This window comes from Pteronotus mesoamericanus, unplaced genomic scaffold (assembly GCF_021234165.1).
Source record: "Pteronotus mesoamericanus isolate MK-2021 breed Mesoamerican mustached bat unplaced genomic scaffold, CSHL_Meso_final contig_220, whole genome shotgun sequence".
In the NCBI taxonomy this organism is placed as follows: domain Eukaryota; kingdom Metazoa; phylum Chordata; class Mammalia; order Chiroptera; family Mormoopidae; genus Pteronotus; species Pteronotus mesoamericanus.
In genome coordinates this window covers 3,975,463-3,997,095 of record NW_026555091.1, presented here as the reverse complement: position 1 = coordinate 3,997,095, position 21,633 = coordinate 3,975,463, and the positions used below count along the sequence as shown (strand labels likewise).

At 47.1% G+C, this 21,633-nt stretch overlaps 1 protein-coding gene across 4 annotated transcripts in view; it reads left to right on the top strand.

Moving 5' to 3' along the window:
* The window catches only part of ELMO1 (engulfment and cell motility 1), a 456,019-nt gene that overhangs the window by 224,831 nt on the left and 209,555 nt on the right, over positions 1-21,633 (top strand). For all 4 annotated transcript variants that reach the window (XM_054571360.1, XM_054571362.1, XM_054571359.1 and 1 more), the window contains one exon: positions 9,651-9,755. In XM_054571360.1, the coding sequence (XP_054427335.1) occupies positions 9,651-9,755 (105 nt within the window). The remainder of the gene's footprint in view (positions 1-9,650; positions 9,756-21,633) is intronic.

The following is a 21,633-nucleotide window of genomic DNA, read 5'->3' as shown; positions in this document are numbered from 1 at the left end:
TTGCACGGCCCAGGCTGGTCACCTGCCTGCACGGGACTCACGTGGGGCGAGCCCCTCGGTCTGGGGAGCGTCCCGCGGCTGCAGCTGGGGGCTGACCTGCAGGGAAGGCTTTGGCAAGGGCTCGAGAAGGGTCCAGGATGTGAATCCAAATGGTGTCTCTTCTTACAGGGTGCTCTCTATTTTCTTGTTAGAGGACTAATTGGAAGAAAAAAAAAGTCAAACTAAATGTATTAGAGAACATAAGAAAAATATGGATGGGTAGGAAACAGATCTCCTTCACAAACCACAAATAATTGCTATTAATACTTGGTAAATTTCCTTTTAGTTTTGAAAGCATTTAAAAAATTATAATTACATGCTAAGTCTATATCTTGATTATTTCTAATACTGATATATTGTATGGAATAAGAATATATGGAGAATACTCTATATAAAATGTACATTGACAAAGAATATATACTTTTATAGAAATTCTCTCTGGAGTAGGACATATGTTTTGAATTCCTCTCTTTTTCACGAGTGATGACTAAGTACTCTATGAAATGATTTTAAAAGCTGTGATGTATTCCATCAAGTGATGTTTCTATTGTGTAGTTGGCCAACAGTAGTTAAGAACAGGGCCTTGAGACTGCTGGGTTCGAATCCCAGCACAATGGTGTGTGAACATGGGCAAGATGTGTAACCTCGCTCCATCTCAATTTCTTCATCTTTAAAAGAAGCATGAGAATTCTCCCTGTTCTGTTGTGTGGACGCAGTGTCCAATGTTAAAGGCCAGCCTTTGCTGTTTACAAGAGCTGCATCGAGGAAAGGAAGGAGGAAACCTTACAGCCCCCGTCCAGATCCCCTGGGTCCCCGGAGTTCCAACTGCAGGCAGTTTTTCCATCTGAAAGCATCAAAGGCCCCTGTGAGGTTGGCCTTAGGTCAGCAGGGCCGGAGGAACCCAGAGACGCAGGGCGGGGTGTTCAGTGAGGGGCTCAGGCCACTGAAAACATTCCTTTCAGCATAACATTTGCAGACCATGGAATTTGTCCAGGGAAGCTTTTGGGACTCTTTCAAGTCATTACAATATTTATCCAGGGAAGTAAAACATCGAACATTTACAGAAGGGTCACGGTGTTGTCCAGGGCGCAAAGCATTGGCATTTCTTTGTTAGGAGAGATTTTCAACTTGCTGTTAACCCTTACCTCATCGAGTTGCCATGTGAACGAGCGCTTAGAATAGGAGCCAGCACGCTGCTGTTCTTGCGAAAGGCTAGGTGGTAAATATTTTAGGGGTTCGGGGCCGTATGTGAAAGCCGCTCCAGGCAACCTGTAAATCAGTGGGCTTGGCTGCATTCCCATAAAGCTTTCTTTGTGGATGTTGGCAGGTGAACTTCATGTAATATTCATGTGTCACAGATTCTTCTCTGGATTTAAAAAAAAAAATCTAAAAAATGTAAAAAAAAAAACCCTTTTAAATTCACAACTTTACAAAACTAAGTGCTGGGCTGGACCTGGCCCCCGGGCTGCGGCGACCTCCGGGTGGACGCCTGTCCCTGGCATCCGTGGTACCAATGTGTCCGCTGCTGCTCCCATGGTTAGCCCCGTCACCGTCACCGTCACCGCCGTGCGAGGGCCAGCGGTGCCTGGTCCTCGGGAGGCCGCGGTTGCAGCCCACAAGCCCCTGCGCCCCGGTGGTCGCCTGCGAGTTCCTCTGTAGCAGCTGCAGCCGGACCCGCTCCCAGATCCCTCGGGGTCGAGGGGCTTCGTCTCCCAGGCCAGCGGTGGCCGCCCTGCCCAGGGCTGCCCAGGGCTGCCTGGAGCGCTGTGCGGGGCTCGGAGGGCCCGGGGACCCTCACGACCAGCAAGGTCTGCCCTGGAGTGAGGTGGTTCGTGCTCTGTGTCCTTTGTTGGCCCCTTTCGCACCCATCCACCTTGTGTTCTTCTGGGGGATGGGTGCAAAAGGGAGACTGAAAACCAACTACGCGTGACCACTGCTGGTTCCCATCCTGTTTTAAAGTGACAAGAGGTGGGAGAAAAGGGGTCCTAAATGCAGTGGTGACAAAGGAGCTGAGGCTAAGGGAGGAAAGAGCAGGGCGTTGTGACCCTGGACCACGGGGCCGGGTCATTCGGAATCCAGCGCGTGCTCGGCTCGGCGGGAAAAGTGCAGATATCTTTATAAACCTCAACAGCATTATTTCATTATTCATGAAGACTTTAACAAAGCATAACCAGCTTCATTTTAAAGAGAATTAATTCCCAAGGCATTCTTTAATTGAGTTTTTATGCTAACTCATTGTATTGACTGTTAAATCACCATGCCAAATAAACAGCGTTCAAGTTCCTCCTCTTAGCAAGTCTCAGCCCCACTTCTTCAGGACGATGACAAGGGAATGAACCCAGATTTCCGTGAGTCGTAGACGTGGCATCATGTACATAGCCTTTTCTAACCTTTTAAAAGCAATTTTAAGGATGATGTTATTTTTTAATTACGAAAACTGGCCTCAGATTCAGCATCTTAGATACAATGGATAGATCTTCCATTGTGCACACGTGCAGTTGCTACCTGAGCATGTGTGTCCATACTTCAAAGCTGTATTGTTGAGACTTTAAACAACTCACTTCTGAGACCCGGATGTGTCTTGAAGGCAAGTACTGCTTTGTTTTAAATGTGTCATGTCTTCCTCCCACAGTGCCCTTCATAGTAGCAGACGTCCGAAATTATTTGATGAGACAAAGATTGAACCGGGCACAGCGAGGCATTCTGAGGCTGTTTGCTCCCGAGCCCGCCCTTCCGTTCTCTGCACACCATTCCTCTGCCCAGCGGTCCTCGCTCAGTCATTCTAAGGACAGGGGCCTCCCCGATAATCCTGTTTTCTGTGCCTGAATAATCTCGATTCTTCAGATGCCTAACGACAGCAGTGGTCCAACCCACAACACCCCCCGACCCCTCCAACACACCACTCGCCCCTTGCATCTCCCCTAGCTTTCCTGACACACCTTTCTGTCCAGGTATTTCTGCTTTTTCCTGGCCACCCTTTTGTGAGCGATTTCCTGTGTGACAGGGGTCGGCTGTCAGAGCGGCCCCCAGATCTGTGTGCCGTGGCCTGACCCGGGCTCCGTCCGGGGAACCTCCTCCGTTCTTTGTCCTGTGCTCCCGTTAGTGAAACCCAGCATGTCAGGGCCCACAGCCCTCCTCAGGAAATTCACTCTTCTGGGACTGGGTGCCAGCTCTCAGCTCTTCATACTACGAACAGCCATGGACTCTCCTGGGGGCAGAATGTTCTCTGGGAGGGGTTCCCTTAGTGACACTGGGTAGAAGAGAGGTCCCAGAGCTTAACCGAACCACAGATATTATCCAAAAGGTTAATTGGGGGCTTCCCAGGCCAGGGAAAGTAGAGCCTGGTGGAAGGTCAAGGAGTAGCAGGTGGGTGAATGGAATGAGAACCAGCAGAGGTTTTGAGACCAGAAGAGAGGGAGGCACGGCGGGGCAACGGGGTCATTTAGCATCTGGTGGCCCGAACCCTTAGCATCTTCCTGGATATTTCTCTTATGCCGATCTTCTGTGCTCTACCTAAAAGAACCAAGTTTTAATGACGAGGAGCTGACCTCTCATAAATTATTCATAAGCCAGATTTCCCTTATTCCATAGATGTGTTCTTGAATTTTAAAAAATCTTCTTACAAGACTTTACATTTCTCTAACTAAACTTCTTGCTAGTGGGGCCAACCTTCTTATTCTCCAAAGACCTTTGAACCTACGTAGGGAACGTAGTTACAGAATGGAAGTGGTGACTTCGCCACTTACCAACGGTGATCTTGTACAGGTCTCAAGTTCTGACCCTGATCTGTGCAAAGAGAAGGACATTTGCCTTGTTATTAACACTCACACTTCCTTGGGTAGCTGGGAAGATGAAATGAAACCATGCATCTGGAGTGCCGGCTCGGTGCCTGCCATTGCTGGTCCTACCTGGTGACGGATATGTTTCTGCTCTTCGCCATCTTGCCCACCCTTAGGTCAGGTTTCATGGGATGGTTGCTCTGTTTTCATCCAAGCTCTTGATTTTTATTGAATTTAATGGAGAGAGTCAAAGGCCAGAATCCAGAGATTTCTAAAGGCTGCTTCTAGGACTCGTTGGGAGAGGGTGTCACAAAATCAGACATATGTGCGAAGAAGCTGGGTGAGAGAGGGCTGAGCACCTGTCAACTCAGAGAAAGCTGGGCCCACCTAGAGCCCACATTTCAATAAAAGTCACCACCTAACCCAACACTTGGAAGAGGGAATCAAGGTTCCAACGCCATCAGCTAGTGGGCGTGGATCCCTCGCCCACTCTTGTGTGGGGTGGCTCTGGCTTTAGAACAGTGGTTCCTCAAAGGATAGTCCAGAGACCACCAGCAACATGTGGGAAATTGTACGAAGGCAAATTCCTGGCCCTCAGCCCAGACCCACTGAATCAGAAACTTGGCGGGTGGGGCCCAGCCACGTGTTTGAGCAAACAGACGCCTAGGAGACTCTGGTCATGCCCAAATTTGAGGCCCACTGATTGGGGAAAGTGCTCTCAACCCTGACTGGACATCAGGGTCCCCTGGGGAGCTTTAAAACCCCAGTTGCTTGGTTCCCAAACCCAGAACCCCTCCGTTAACTGGTTCGGAGTACAGCCTGCCCACCAGGGTTTTCCAAGGCTCCCCCAGGGGGTTTTCCAGGGCATCCAAGGTTCATAACTGCTCTTCTAGGGAGTCGGTGAAGATGCCCGCATACCCCTCTCTTCTGGGTCGGGGGGTGAGGAGTGGAGGCGGGTGAGGTTGCACAGAGCTCCCAAGTGCTCAGCCTGCCCTTGGAGAAAATGACCTGAAAGCACTAGCCGCAAAAAATACCCCCGATACAGCTTTTCGTAGACTGAATGAATATGCAGTCAGTGTGATTGGCTTTAAAGGTGGCTTTTAATGCTGTATTTGTTCCGCAAATGTAGGCATTCACACTACACAAATATTAACTCCTAAATTCTCCAAGCTTTTCCCCATGACACACCACCTGGCAGGCATTATTGTAATCAGCTCTTTATTATCATCCGCACTAATGGAGGACTCGCGTGACATTGGTAATTGAAAAACACAGATCGTTCAAAAATCATTCAGGCTTCGCAACGCTGCTCCCCTAGCCAGGAAGCATTCAAGGCCAGAAAATATTGACTGATGACAGCTTCCTGCCTTCCCCGTGAAGCTACTAATACATATTATTTTTGTCAGACACCCAAGCAGGAGAAGTGAAAGGCTCTCAAATTCTAATTCCTTTTTCTGAACAAAGGAGTCTGCTTTCCCAGGGAGAGGCCAGAGCACCAAGGAGATAAACAGCAAGTGTATTGAAAATGCCTTTGCAACTTAGAGCCAGGGGTTCAAAGCCTGCCGCGGTAGACGCTGCATGGGACTTGAGGAATTGGTGGGCGTAGGTTCCAGATCTGACTTTGGTATTTCCTGTGTTATTTGCGACGGGCCAGCTTAGCCGCCCTTGAATCTCGAGGTGCGGTCTCCACCTGGCAGCGCCTGCATCCCCTGGGAATTTGTCAGGGATGCAGCTTGTGGGGCCCCATCCAGCCAGGTGGTGGGGGCCATAACAAGCCCTGCAGCAGGTGTGGGTGCCTGCTCACACCTGAGCTTTCCACCAGGGGCTCAGTTTTCTTGTCTAAAAGAGAAGGCGACTGTTCTAGGTTACGTTTGCGGTCCGCTCCAGCTCTCCAGCGGCCTTGGCGTTTGACCCTGGAACGGTTTGAACGATTCTCTTCCTTAGACCTTGAACCTCACCATAGATGTGTCACTGAAATATTTCAGCTAAAAAACTGACACATGGGTCACCGAAGAGAGACGAATTCCAGAACACGACATCCAAAATACATCCTTGCGTGCTCACTATACAAAAATAAACTGTCCTGTCTTCAGCATTGCGTGTCATTCCCCAAAGTGAAGAACCCCGGTGCTTCAGAAAGGGAGGCAGCCAGGCCCCTTTCTGCAGGGGCTGAGGGCCTGTCGGCTGTGATTCACGGAGCAGCATTTCTGCAGCAACTAACAAATGGCATTTCAGAAGGATGCAGAATGGTACGCAGACTTTGCCGTAAAACAAGGGAAAATTTCAAGCCATTTATCAAAGCGCACGCAGTTTCTATTTCAAGACAGGTGGAAGAAATATCACGGAACAAGGGAAGAAAATAAATGTGTATCCAAAGCATCTCATAAATAAGGAAGTGAGGAGGGGGGACTGTTGGCCTTGCCAGGTTTTCAGAGTATTTTTGTCACCATGTAGAAAGCTTCCTAATCTTGCAGCATGTAATTCTTAGTCTTCCTGCGATCAAAATTCGTGGTTGTAAGGTGATTTCTCTGGCTATTAAAACCAAAAGAGAAGAAGGAAGCAATAATTTCAAGGGACGAGGAGCTGGGAAAATGGGAGCTGGAGTTGGGGGTGGGAGAGAGAGAGAATAATTTGTTGTCATTGAACAATGGTGATCCTTCGTAATTTAGGGCAAGTTCCAGAAAATGAAAGGAAATTTTCTGAGTGGCTTTGCTTTAGTAGCAGCCTATTCGTCACAGACAACAGAAATGGCTTGTTGAACATGAGAGAGACTTAGGTCTGTTATGTCTGGGTGGGATGGAGAAATTGCAGCTTTTATTACAAAGCATGGACAGACGCCCACTTTGCCTGAGTGAGTAATGACTGAGAACCGCAACAGTGAAGAACCTCTGCATTGGACATCTTTGTGAACTTCAACAACGTGGCACTAAAATCCTGGTTAAGAGTCTGTACTCTGAATATTAATTGACCGTAAAGGTGTGAGTTTGTTTCTGGGCTCTCCGATCTGGTCCATTGATCCATATGTCCGTTTTTATGCCAATACCATGCTGTTTTGATGACTGTAGCTTGGTAATATAGTTTGATATCAGACAGTGTGACTTCTCCAACTTTGTTCTTTTTTTCTCAAGATTGCTGTGGCTATTCATGGTCTCTTGTGGTTCCATTTAAATTTTTGGAATATTTGTTCTAGTTCTGTGAAATATGCCATTGGTATCTTGATAGGAATTTGCATTGAATCCATAGGTTGCTTTGGGTAGTATGGACATTTTACTAATGTTAATTCTTCCTATCCATGAATGCAGTGTATCTCATTCTACTTCTTTGTACCTTCTTCGGTTTCTTTCTTCAGTGTCTCATCATTTTCCAAGTACAGGCCTTTTACATTCTTTATTAAATTTATTCCGAGGAATTTTTTTGACACAATTGTAAATGGGGTGGTCAGAATCTGGCTCTAAACTTTGGGCCAGCTCCCCAGACACCCAGTGCCTCAGTTTCTTTCTCTGTCATGGGAAACAATAATAGAACCTACTTTTTTGGAGTTTTATGAGGATTAAGAGTTGGCAGGTACAAGGTGCTTTGCAGAATGCCTGGCACAACACAGGCATTATTTTATTGGGACTATTTGCTAAATAGCGCTAAGTTTCTTTAAAAGAATCCTAAAGATAAATTATATTGTTTCTTAACTGTAGACCTTTGGAAAGTAGCAGTGTCCTCTTTGGTGTCCCCAGTGTGTGCCTAAGGGGGGTATGACTGATAGAAGAAGGTTCAAGGGGACCCTGGGAGCCAACTCAAACACGACTGCTGACTCTTGAGCCGAGGGGACCTTCTCCTTGGTCAGCTTCAAGAACATATAGCTTTGGGGGGTTGTACAAATTAGATGAAGAACAACTAATTTTTGTCATTTGATTTCCTTTTTGGGTATTTATTTTTGGAAGAGACTCACAGGCCACCACTAGAAATAGATCTGAAATAAATGCCTTGTTTCTCTCTCTTCCATTTGACACACTTTTCTTTGTTGGCTGGACCATGCTGGGTAGCTGCTAATATTGATTAACCTATATTTTTCTCAAATAAACTTTTCTCAGGCTTTGTAGAGCCTAAATGCTAGCAGTACTAAAGCAAATGGTAGCAGTACTAAATGGGCTGGTGGTAATCTTACTGGAGCTGAGGTTTCCTCAGTAATAAATTGGGGACAGTAGTGCCCACTGCCTGTTTACTAGATGAGACAGTAACATGAAAAACATGAAAATACTCAGCAGATAATTTTTTTAAATGTTGCTTATGTTCATGAAAATCTAATGGATCGAAGTCAAAATAGTACATTTATGTGTAATGGGAGAAGTTCCACTGTTCTCCTCTAAAGAATTGAAAAATATGACTAAGTCTTTAATCGCAAGTCACTTTTTAGACAAAAATTTATCATTTATTTCCAGCATTTTGATTTCCCCCCACTGCTGAATACGAACCTGACCTTCTTACTCCAGGAAACATCAGGTTAAAGCTGAAGTCCCCTGCATTTGATATGTCCAGTGAATTGCATTTTTGTTACAATTATATTTATGTCATGAGATCTCTCTCTCTTACTATAAGTGATGATACTTTGCTATTTTAAAAACTTTCCGATATCCTAATAAAGGAATCAGGAAAAAAATGCTAAGTTAAAATACTGAAGTCACTGCACTGACTTAACTTGCTGTACAGTTGTTGACAGGGATGTTCTCAAAACTGGAACTGTGGCCAGCAGTTTGTTGTTTGTTAGCTCATAAATTCTTTTATTTCAAAATTTTCATCAGTGTGGGAGAGACAGCTTCCATACACTCTTACATAACATACAAAAGTGTGGGTTGTTTGAACCTTGAGCAAGTGAACAAAAAGGCCTTTCAGAAGTTGATTTAGAAAAAAAATTACAGTTAACCAAAATTTCCCTGGCAAATCAGAGAGCTGAGCTGCTTATTAAGGAGTATTTAGGAACAAAACAAAAATATGTAGCTTCATACAAATTACCTATCTTATGGGATAAAAGCAGCTTCTCTTTAACATTTCCTTTTTAGCTCTTTAACAAAATACTGAGCTCTCTTAAACCATCCACCATTCAGATACGGATTTTCAGGGCAGATATTAGTGATCATTTTTGACAATTAGCGCTGGAGAGTGGACAGGAGTCTTGTGTGTTTGCTGGGTGACCTTGAACATGTGGAGACCTTGCTGGGCATGTCTGCAACTGTTACTCGGCTTCCTGGTTTCCACCCCGTGGAAGGTGACCACGGGCCAGATCACTCCCCGAGAGCAGGCAGGCGTCAGGACCCTGTGGACAGAGCTTTTTTCATCAAGAGTCTGTGCCCAGAGGCCTGCAGTCGTGTAACTCTGGACGGTTCACAAATTCCAGGCACCAGAGGTCACACTGTACTGTCCCCTGGGGGCGTGAGGAAGCTAAGGTGTAGAAATGTCAGAGGCAGAGCCGCGGCCCCATCCCTGGTCGACCTTTCTCCCCAGTGGCTGTTGGCTCCACGGGCAGCACAGCCACCAGAAACTCAGTTTTCACATTATGTTCTTTTTCCTGCATTGCTACATCTAAGAATAATCCTATCCTTCGACCTCCAGCTGACTCTCCTAACCCCAGGTGTGAAAGCTGGTCTGGCCACACCTCGAGAGAGAACCCCCCCGCCACCGCCACCCCAACAGGTTTCCATGGAGATAAAACATGTCCCTCCTCCTTGATCATTTGGAGTTTGCCTTGTGGCACTCGGGTCTGGAGGAGGGGAGCCAGACCTCTGGTGGTCGGCCAGGCCTGCTGAGGAAGGAAGCTGATCCAACATTTTGTTCTTACCGCAGAATCACGTGAACCCAGCCATGGACTTCACCCAGACGCCGCCCGGGATGCTAGCCCTGGACAACATGCTGTACTTCGCCAAGCAGCACCAGGACGCCTACATCCGGGTAAGCTTGCAGTCCCCCCAAGCTGGTCCCGATTTCCTGCTGACCTTGAGTTTCAAACTTACAGGTGTGGCCGTACTCCCTTGAGATGGGTGGCCCCAGATTTTTGGCCTTCATTACTCTGTCAAGGAAAAATTGAAATAAAATCAATCAGGAGCAATGAAGTATAGACTTTTAACCTCTAAGTACTTTCCATATGATGACATTTAAAAATACAGTAATCCTGAGAAACTGTTTTATGTGGTTCAATATTTAATTATGACTAAAGTTCTTAGACATAAATAACAGGGAAGGGAAATGAACTCTCTACCAAAAAGCTGCAGGGCTCCAGCTTGAGTGGAGACTCTTGGACTCTTCCACGTCTTGAAGAGGCGCAGGACTCTCTCTGGTCCTGTTTCCGTCTGGCACAATGCTGGGGATACAAGGAGCTGAACAGAAAGAGAAGAACGTGAGAGCTGGGGACCGGGGCGGGGGCAGGGGAGGCTCCAGCTATCCAGGTAGATTTCTTTGTGGGTGCAGCAGAGGGAGAGTAGAAGATGCTGCCCGCTGATTGGGCAGTGCAGCTGTGGGCGGGACCCAGGGAGGATGAAGGGGACCGTAGGGACAGTGACAGAGAAGGCTGCCACACTGGCGTTCCTGGATTCGTGCTGACCCTGATGCCTGTCCTCCGGGCGAGGTGTAACCAGTTCGAGATTGGCCAGGAGTAGGATGGGAATGAAGGGACGGGAGACCTTGCGGGCAGTTAGAAGGATGGCTGGATCGCAGCTTAGACAGCGATGAATGAGTTGTCTAACGCTGGAAGAGTAGGGCTGAAATTAGAATAAGGGGAGTCTGCTAGCCTTGTGTTTTCTCTTCATCCCTTGTGGTGGCATTGGCTCTGGGGACCCAGCACCGTGGTTGTCTAGGGATGTGAATGTGGGCAGTTCCTTTTGGTCTGGGCTAAAATTTCTTGCCTGAACAAGGGGGCAGTGTTCCCCTGGCGGGCATTTGGAAATGTGTGGGCGAGTTCCTTTGGTTGTCACCATGCCCTATGGGGGCCACTGGCCCAAACCTGTCATGCAGGGACAATCTTCACAATGAAAAACTGTCCTACCCAGCAGCGGCCCCTGGAAAAAGTCAAGCCAGGCTTTGGAATCCGTGCGGGCGCTATATTTTGGCCTGATGAATTTTTCTATATGTGCAATTTGATAAGTTTTGACGTCTACTGAAATATTATTTGTAATTTGATTATATGAAGGATTTTATGCGTTTCTCTGACACATGTGAGATCAGGTGCTTGGCCAGAAATGCAGTCTTCCATAAGGAAATTGTTTTCTTCCTGTTTTATTGAGAAATAATTGATATATATCACCACTGTATAAGTTTACGACATAGAGCATGATGGTTGGATTTACATACCTGGTGAAGAAACATTTTTTTAATTAAAGTTTTATTTGGCTTGTAATGTGTATATATTTATTGCACAGATTTTTTTTTTCTAGGAATGTAATCTGCTCTCTAGGAGTCAATTAATATTTTTGAGATACCGTGTAGTATAGCCTGGAAGAATTGTGTGTGAGAAGAAGCCATGTAGAAATTGAATTTAGAATTAATGATTAATGTTTGTGGATGAATGTTTCTAAAATTAGAGCTCATTGGTGCTGAATATATTGTTAATTGCATAAGAAGCATATGTTTTATGAAAAATAATTGAATGTTTTAAGCCCATTTTCTTCAATGCATTCTTTAAACTGTTGTAAGTGCAATGATATGCTGGAAACCTGATGGAACTTTATATGTAATAGGGACTTAAAGGAAGAACCTATTTATTATGCCCTGGCCAGGTGGCTCGGTTGGTTGGAGCATTGTCCCATGGACCGCAAGTTTGCAGTTTTGATCCCCAGTCAGGGCACGTACCTAGGTTGTGGGCTCGATCCCTGGTTGGGGTGTGTATAGGAGGCAACTGATGGATGTTTCTTTCTCTCTCTCTCTCTCTCTCTCTCCCTCCCTCCCTCCCCCCCCCCCCCATCTCTCTCTAAAATTAATCCTTGGGTGAGGATTTTTAAAAAAAAAGAACCTGCTTATTTAAAGTATAGCCCTTTTGGCCCCCGTGCCCTGTTACTTATTGGTTACACATTCCTATAACTGCCACTCTCATTATTTTCTCTAAAAGGTCCCTTTCTGTGCCCCACCTGACTTTGAATCTGACGGGATGGGAGGCTAACGCTGTGCGTACGGACAAGGCCACGGCAGCAGATACGCGGTCCGAGACGTTCCGCAGGAAGGCTTTGTGGTGACTGCGAAAGTGTGGCACAGATACTGAAAATAGCTCAGACAGCTCATTAAGTGTTGATCTATGGGCTGAGCCGTCTCTTCGGAAGCATAAAATGGGTTCTTTTTGCTAAGTTTACATTTCGATAAAATTTGCTGGGTTTTGTTGTTGTTGTTGTTGTTGTTTGTTTTTTTGACCAGGGAAATTTCCTGTCTCAATGCCGTGATTTGTTTATTAGTTCTCGCTGCCATTCAGTAAACACTTGTTCTGTGCCCGGACACGGCCCCACCACCCCCTTGCCAGGCAGATCTGTGTGTGAGATTTTTAAAGCGAATCGTCACACACACTTGCCTCGCAGGTGCAGGCGTTCCCTCTTCGAGCCGGACTCCCCCTCCGCCGTCGCGCTGGTTCAAACGCTGTGCCTTCGCAGGTCCCCAGGCTGTCCTGGGTGTCTTGTTCTGACTCGCCTGACACGCACTGTGCCGCACCCTGCGCCCTGGCGGCCCCCGTCCCCGTCCGGAAGGGAATTGAGGCGTCCCTGTCCGCCTTCATCTCAGCCGCCCTCCCATCCTCGCTGGCCTCTGTTTACCACCTACTGTTCTCTCCTGCTGCCTGTCTTGCTCCTCTTGGCTGCCTCTCTCCTAGTCTCTCTGGTGCGTTTTGCTCCCTTTGCCTGACCATCAAAAGACTGTGATCCCCAGGGCTCTGCCTGTGGATCTTTTTTTCGGTCCCTCAGGCTGTACAGATTTACTAGATAACCATCCGATGTCCCTCAATGAGCTAGGGGACGGGGGCTCCCCAAGGACCAAGTTGCTCCTGAATCCTGTCATTGAGAAGCTTACTGTCTAGGAATGGGAAAGAGGGTCGGGGTAGGAGGAAGAGGTAAGTATCAGGGACTTTCTGAGTCAACTGGGAATGTATTTTGATTGGGGAGGTGGGGAAATTGGGGACCCAGAGGAGAGTCATCAACACAGGTGTGGAGGTCCAATCGGGAAAGCTTCCTGGAGGAAGTGGTACCTACTCTAAGGTTTATTGGACAGTTCTGGTTCATTGAGTGAAGGGAAGCGGGGTGGAGGAGTACTCCCAGCAGGGGGAAACGGTGAGCAAAGGCAGAAGGCATGTGCTTTGTCCAGGGAACCAAAAATAGTCCACAGCGTGTCTGCAGGAGGGAGGGCTACTGTGGACCCCGGCTGGAGAGGCAGAAGGAGGCTAGTTCCCGGGGAATCTCTTAGCTACAGGATGGTGTTTGGACTTGAACCTAAAGGCAGTGAAGAATTTCTGAAGTGTGTTAAATAAAGATGATGAGAGTTATTTTTAGAAACATCACTCTCCTGCCAGGAAACAAATGTGAGAAATTGCAACTAGCAGCAAAAATAAAATTTGGGAAATTACGGAGAAGTGACAGTAATCCGAACTAGGGTGGTGGCAGTGACACTGGGGAGAAGCAGCTTGAACGATTCATTTCGGAGCGAAAATGAACTGGACCGTCTCCGAGGAAGACAGAGGGAGATGGCTGGCTTGAGCCAATGGGCGGACGGCAGCGTCCTCAGTGAAAAAGTGCAGCGCTGTACGGGGGTGCTCCTGCGGAGCCCCCAGACCGTGGTATGCATGTGGGACACCTTTGTGGGCGGACGTGTCCAGCAGGCAGTGAGGGAGGGCAGCAGAGATCAAGTCCACGTAGGCGCCACATTCTGTGTGTTCGAAGTCCTGGTCCCTTTGAACCCACTCCATGACCGCGGCTGGGAGGCCCTTTCTGAACCGAGTCCTGTGTCGGGGATCAGCGCTGGCCTGCAAGCCCATCTCCTGCGGAACCTGCCACAGAGTGGGTTTTCGTAATTTCCTGTTAGTTAAGTGAGTAAAGAGTTTGTTTAGTTTCTTTTTAAAGGGTCTCTTGCCAATGATCAATTTATTTTTTATCATCCTAGAATCCTGGCCTTTGTGCTGTTAGCACTTACTACCTGGAGGTATATTTTTGAACATGAATTTATTGACGGGCAGCCTGGTTTTGCATGCGTGCTTTGAATAAACTCCGTAGCTGGGCACTGACGTGAGTTGTGGATGTAATTGAATTACCCCCACGTGGATGGGCCCAGAACGCGAGGAGGGATTGTGAGTCAGAGCAGCACCCCCGTGCCGGGGTCACCTCGGGAGTCCTTGCCTGACTTCAGCCTTCTGGGCCTTAGTGCCTCTGGGCATGCGTGCCTCTGCCCCTCCTGCAGACGCTTCTCCCGGCTCCCCCGACCACGGCCCGTCTGTGAGGCGCAGGGCTTGCCCCCGCGGTCCTGCTCTCATTAGTCTACAGACAGGACAGTGACACGCACTGAGCATGGCGTGGCTTTGCCTTTTTTGTTGTTGTTCTTTTTGTACTGACAAGCTTAGTGTCTCCACTGGAAGTAAAACCTTTAGACTTACAATATGCATCCTTGCTCTGTTTAATTATTCACTGGGACCTCCAGAGAAACCCAAATGACTTGGTTCTCATTGGGTTCAAGGTTCATACTATTGGGGGAGCCGAGTTTCAGACACAAAGTAGGAAGGGAGGGCAAGGGAACCTAAGGTTCCCACATACACGATGGCCAGCTCTGAGGTGGAAGTGGAACCCTAAAACATACTCAAGAAAAATGCAGCAACTAGCAGAGTGGTTTCAGGATGAAGCGAATTCTTCATCAGAATAATGCTCATCCCTTGTTTGATCAGAGAAGATGAGTACTTAGTGTGGGTTGGGTAACATACGAGAAATGTTCTATAAATTAGCTTCATTTTCAAGAAAAGCCTGTGATATAAGCATTTTTATCACCATTTTATAGATTTGGGACCTGGACTCGAAGAGGAGCAGAGAGTTCCTCTAGGTCAGACAGCCGGTTGGCAGGTGGAATTTGGACCAATGTCTTTGGCCTTTACATCTCAGGCTCTTGCCAGCCTGAAGCCTTCTGCCCCTGGGCTTCGAGTGGGATGCACACGACAGGTCTGTCCTTGACACGGAGGGAAAGGGGACCAAACCAAGGAGGAGTAGTGAGAAAACATGGAAAACTGCGGGACCGTCAAGCAGCATTTGTATTCAGTTGCGATCTTCCTAAATCTAGCAGGATCAGAAATCATCCTTAAAAGGAGGAGAGGCCGCATCCCGCCCACCCCGTCCCTGTCTATTACAGACTTTATGTGCAGTATCACATTGTCTTTATGAGGCTGTACATGCTTTGAAAAGCAAGGTTGTCTTTTCCCTGTATATCACCCTGTTACCAAATGTTTGATTGACACTGAAATGATTTTAAATTGTGTAAAGGAATAAATGAGCCTGTCGAAGGTATCTCTGCAAGCCTTTCCAGACTGCACACTAGTGACCTGAGCAGCAATATGCAGAAGTCCTTCAGGAGACCTGGGGAGGTTCAGGACCCATTGTCCGTCGGCCAGCACCCTCGTGGTGTTAACGCCAGACAGAAGCGTGCTGTGTGTAACCCCAGACCCTGGAATGTCACACAAGCTGTTTCACGGTGCGACAATAACAGCCAAAGGCATGCAAAGGAGATGTTTCTTTTATTGCTTCTGTCCTTTTTCCTGAGGAAAATCAAAGTCACACAGAAAACAAAAACAGTTCATCTTCTCAGATGCTAAAAAGCATCTAGCTGAAGGAAGAGAAGTCCCTTTCTCGTGTAGTCACTTGCTGACTCATTCAGGAAATGCTATCAAACACCTACCCTCTGCCAGGCGGTGCCACGCTCCCTGGACGTGGTGGCCAGCAAGAAAGGCAGGGTCTGGTCCTTAGATTCCAGGAGTTAGAACTGCGAGCAAAGGAGGAGAGTAGGATGTTTAGTTTACTTTAGTTTTGTTTGATCTTGTTTTCTGTTCCTTTGTTTTCCCCCTTTGGGATCGTTTTGTTAACTTCTGGATTTTTAGATATGACCCATCCTGGACTTATCTACAAAGTCATAAAAGCTTTACTTCTTTCCAGTTTCCACAATACATTGAGCAGGCCCACATTTCACTGTTTTATATCAGTGTTTAACTGGATCAGAATCGCTTAGCACTTGCCTCCTTTCCCAGTGGCCTAATTTTATACAATGGCCCCACTTTTTAGAGAAATGTCCTGGTGCCGGGTCTGTGCTATTAGAACAGGCCTGACCCCCCTTACACGGGTCTCCTCTTTCTTCGATAGATGCTGTGTCATCAACAAAATGCATTTTTAACAGAATCTCTATTACATTTTCTCCATTACCATTTAGTCTCCTTATACCCCCCTCCCCGCCAGAGATCACTTCCCTGTGGTCCGTGTCCATGAGTCCTTTTCCCTGTTTGCTCAGTCCCTCCAGCCCCTCACCTCCCCACACCTGACCGGCTGTCACCTGCTCTCCATCTACGAGTCTTTCTCTGTTTTGCTTGTTAGTTCAGTTTGTTCGTTAGATTCCACATTTGAGTGAAATCATACGGTTTTTGTCTTTGTCTGACTGGCTTATTTCACTTAGCATTATGTTCTCCAGGTCCACCCATAATGTTGCAAAGGGTAAAATTTTCTTCTTTTTTATGGCTGAGTGGTATTCCATTGTGTAAATGTTCCACAGCTTTTTTATCCACTCACCTATTGATGGACACTTGCTGCTTCCATATCTTTGCAATTGTAAATAGTGCTGCAATCAACATAGGGGTGCTTATGTTCTTTCAAATTAGTGTTTTTAGTGAAGCTGTTACCCAACTAACGACAGAATTTATACAATGTTGAGGCTTCCAGTACAAAATAAAAAGAAGATTCTGGAACAGACTTGTTCTTTATGTACCCTGCTGTTCTTGCCTCAGCGTACCGCTTAATTTATGGTGAACATTTCATCTAGTTGGAATATCTTTGCACAGTGGGTGCCTGTGATAGAAGGTAATGAATTTCATGAGGGGGGAATAGAAATTCCTTTTAAAATAACGTAGATTACAATGGTCTCGTGCGCTTGTGAGCCAGGACACAGGAGTGCTCCTGAAACTATACCAAATCAGAACAAAACCTAATAATATATCAATAAAGTAGATTATGGGGGAAAACAGATGTTTGAGCCTAAGAATTGTTTTTTTCAAGTTCTTTTATTATAGCCATTTTATGAAAGGAAGAAGAATTTAAAGTATGTGTATACTACTACAAAACATGTAAATGGATTCTTCCTCCTCCTCATGCATACATAGCAAACAATAGTTTTTAAACATAGTTGGGAAAAATATTGGTTTAGACCCGAACATGGCAGTGGGACACGGGAGGTCTGGCTCTTCAGGTGGCACCGAAGAGGGCACACCACAGCCCTCTTCGGTGGGAGAGATGCTACCGTCTGGGGACCGTTGCATGTGCTAAGACTTAAACTTTAAGAACATACATTATTTATCATCTTCAGGGCTTCCAGAGATGGGAAGATAAGGCAGCCTTTGTACCCTGTCCTTCCAGCACACAGATCTCTGTGCCCATTGAGGTCTACCTCAAGTTCAAAGCCATTTGGGGGGAACTTTTCAATTTTCCTCTTCTATTATAAACGTTGTTAATAGCAAGCACAGAGCTGGCTGTGAGAGCACAGCTACGCTAAACACTTTTAATAATTTGTTACAACGGCCACCATAAAGTTGGCACTGGCATTGTTTCATCTGACAGAGGAGGAAATGGACACCCAGAGAGGTTGTGTGGTTTGCCCAGGATCACACAGCTAGGGAAGGGCCAGAGCTAAATTTAAAACCAGTCTGCTTCCAGTGTTCAAAGGCCATGCCTCAGAGGCATGTGTAGATTCACCGAGGGGTTGCAGCCGCCGTTCAAATGAGTCCAGTGAATGTGTTGTGCTCAGTTGGCCCAGTAGGCAGGGTATCCGCTGTCTCCCCAAATAACCTGGTGCCAGAACTGCCTGCTATACTCTGTCTGGGTGCTTCCCACGCTCTAATTATCTGCCTGGTACCCACGGGACTTGAGTTAGTGACCACTGAACAGGTGGTCTTCAGTGACCTTTGGAAAATTCTGAATGCACACAGTAGGTGCTCAGTTGTTTCCTTGCCTTTTCTTTTCCCCAGTTCATCAAGTCTCACTCGATTAACGTTCCATCTCCTGGGGGTTTCATATTTATGTGCTCAGTGTTTGTTGTCTTTCCATTTTTGGTGTCAACTCCCAGAGAGCAGGTGCTTTATCTTTTGTTCTGTGTTTATTCTCTTATTGAGAATGAAGGACTTCAATTTCAGCCTCCCAACAGCAGGGAAAAGGAGTGGCACGCATCTCAAATTCTCCTGTTGTAGGTTTTCAAGAGAAAAAAAAGAAGCTAGTTTTCAAGAGGAAAAAAAAAAAAAGCCATCGGGTCGTATTATAAATACACTGGACCCGAGTTCTTGGGGACCTCAGCACAGCCGGCCCTCTGCACTGCACGCGAGGCCACGCCAGGGCGCCCACTGCCCACCAGCCTGCATGTTACGGAAGCCGGAGCCAAATATCCCACGTGCACTAAGGCGGGTGCCGATGGAGGCACTGCCGAGTCTCTAAAGTAAATTAGGGAACTTCTAACATTTCAAGGAGGGAAATGAGCAGTTTCCCAGGCGACATAATTACAGGACAGTGTATAACGTGTAATTAAACTTCACTATGAAGCAAATGGTTGGAACAAAGCTTGGTGGCCCATCACTTTTTGTTCCCATAGTGCTGACAGATCCTCCCCTCCCCTTGTCCCCGAAATGGCTTCAACAGCAATTGCTCCTAATTTTTTTAAAATGAAATTACATGTTGCCAGTTAAACACAAGTTTCGTGTAAAGAAGCCCTTATTTATTTATTTATTTATTTATTTCTGAGTGACGTTTTCCTTCTAGGTTATCTGGAGCACAGACTCCATTTAGAATAACAAGGACCCAAGGCACAGCCGTGCCGGGACTTTAAAGTGACTCTTTGTCTAATAATTCATTTAAATACTTTATTTCTTCCTTTTATTTTTATTCGTTCTTTGACCCAGGTTCACCGTTTGGGGGCTTATTTTTCTGTACAGATATTTTTTTTCCACGTTTTAAAAATAGTGGCATTAATTTCGTTGATTATGACTATCCAACTGTCACTGCCAAACAATCAGGACCTCTTGAGAGTGTGAATGTATGTGATTAGATTTACTAATTGCGCTGGAAGGCAGCATGTGTGACAGCTGAGCCAACAATTTGAATGGATTGCTTCAAGCCTGGGGATGAGATCATTGTTCGATATCGGCTTGGCTATTATCTCCCAAGGGAACCGTCCTCTGAGGGAGGCAGGTTCCACGCGCGTTAATGACTCCTGGCTACAGCCCTGCATGAGCTCTGCGTTCCCACCACCGAGTTCTTTGGGGACTGGGTTCAGTTCTTGAAATCCAGAGCAGGTCTAAACACAGCAGTTGTCTGTTCCTCCTCCTTTCCTACCAGCCTGACCCAGTATGAGGGCCAGGTTTTTTGTTTTGCTGTTATTGTGTTGATTTTTTTAAACAGGAAAATTCAGTGAGACTAGCCCTGACTGGTGTGGCTCAGTGGGCTGGGTGTTGTCCTGCAAAGCGAAAGGTCACCTGCTTGGTTCCGGGTCAAGGTACACGCCCGGGTTGCGGGCCGGGTCCCTGGGTTGGGGGCATGTTGGAGAGGAAGCCAATTGATGTTTCTCTCCCACATTGATGTTGCTCTCTTTCTCTCTCCCTCCCCCTCTCTCTAAAAATAAATAAATAAAATCTTAAAAGAAAAAGCTCAGTGAGGTTTTAAAAACACGGCGATTGCTTGAGAGAAAATAAAACGAGCAATATAATGAACAGCGTGCAGCTGATCCACCACGGACCGCAGCCCCAGTGTGAATTAGAAGGTTAGGAACTGCACCCAGCTGCACCTGTGGGCGAGTCCTCACCAGCGAGTGTACCAGCAATGCCAGAGCCAGCACTCACTGTCCTGCCTTAGACCTAGTGATACGTTCCTGTTCTTTCTCCCAACTGGCTCTCTCTCCCTCCACATTGTCCCATGTTTGTGTCTCTCTGTGCTAGTTAAATACATAAATGCTGGGTACGTGTTCTGTGTTCTGTGACAAGGTACCTCCTGTCTCCTGTCGCTGAGCAAGCTTCCCCTTTAATGCGGCATTTGTTTTACCTTCACTGTGCAGAGCTCAGTAGCTGCTGTGTGAGGGGTTCGCTGTTGCTTTCTGCTCCGATGGCAACTGTAATTTTTTGGTTAAGGGTTGGATGTGATGCATCGGGTAAGAGGAACTGAGATAAACAGGCCTTCAGAATGAGGTTTCAAGTTTATCTGGCTAGGGAGTGTTAGCCTGTGCTTGCTGTTTGCTATAGCTGTGGGTGTCAGAGGTGGAAATTTCCTCTAGGTCCTTTCTTTTGTTTCCCTGGTTGTCTTTGGGTTTCCCTAGAGACTCCTTCTTCAGTAGCGGCTGAGGCTCGTGGTTTGTTTCCCTGTGATCTCGTGTCACTATAGAGGAGTCCTATTGATATGATGGGAACGTGTAGGGGGAAGGGAGGGTCCTATAGCCCTGTGATTGGATCTCAGTCTTTCAGTGAGCCCGTGCCCTTGGGCTGCGACCTTCACAAAGTTCTTCTCAGTTCTGTCCTTCACTTTCAGATGAAAGAAGCAGGCTAACCATAGCGTAGGCATCTTCCTTCCCCATGTTGGCTAAGCTCTGGAGATACCCAGGTAGTTTAAGCGCTGCTGAAACAGTTTCCCTTTGGGGCCGGCTGCTGTTAAAGAGGATGGAATGCTCTGGAATTATTCTAACATGGTCACTTTTCCCCTCAGAGCAGAGCAAGAGAGGGTTTTTCTCTGACACTCACCTGGAGAACAGGGAGCGCTCCCAGAGATGTTACTCACAAAAGTATAGGGGCCCTCCTACAGCCAGGCCCCTGGGCTCTTACCTCTGAAGCTCGTCCGCGCTGCATCTCCAGCACCCGGTCAGTCACGGGTCAGTGTTTCCGTCCGGCTCCAGCAGTGGCTTCTGCCCCCAGGAGGCTCCGATCCACTGAATTTTCCTGTTTTCCCAGTTTTGAGGGTGACCGTTTGCCCTGGAGCCTCAGTTTTCTGTTGGAACTTGGGAGAGGTGTTGATTTTCAGTTCATTCAGGCTTAATTTCTGGTTGTGAGTTTGGGAGGGACAATTCCCAAGGTTTTTACATATTGGTCCAGACACTACAAGTTCCCTCTTCAGCTTTTTAGCAGGAAAAACAAATAAAAACAGCATTTGAACCATAGAGAGGAGCCAGCAGTTCTACCCATCGCTCGAATGCCCTGCACTCAACTGACATTTCCTCACAGCTGTCCGTCCAGCAATGCGCCGCCTTCTTCGGGGCCCAGGTCGGCTAGGCCCACTCAGGGCACTGCTGTCGAAGAGTCTCAGGCGCTAAAGGGGGTCGGCAGACCCTCCCAGGGACTCTAAAGCCTCCGGTTCCGCTGCCTTTCTGGGCCTGGAGCTAATGCAGGACCGAGGCCTGGGTATTATTTCTAGATGTTCATCCCTAAGGGAGAAGGCGTACATGGGCCTGTGTGGGAGTCACACAAGACCCCTCTGTAGCCCTTGTTCCTCCTCCAAGGGGACCTCCCGCATGCCTAGTGACACGTCAGGGGAGGAGAGGTCAGGGGAGGGTCCGAGCCATGTGTACGGTGATATGGAAGGTCAGGGGGCCTAACCCACATGACCAGAGA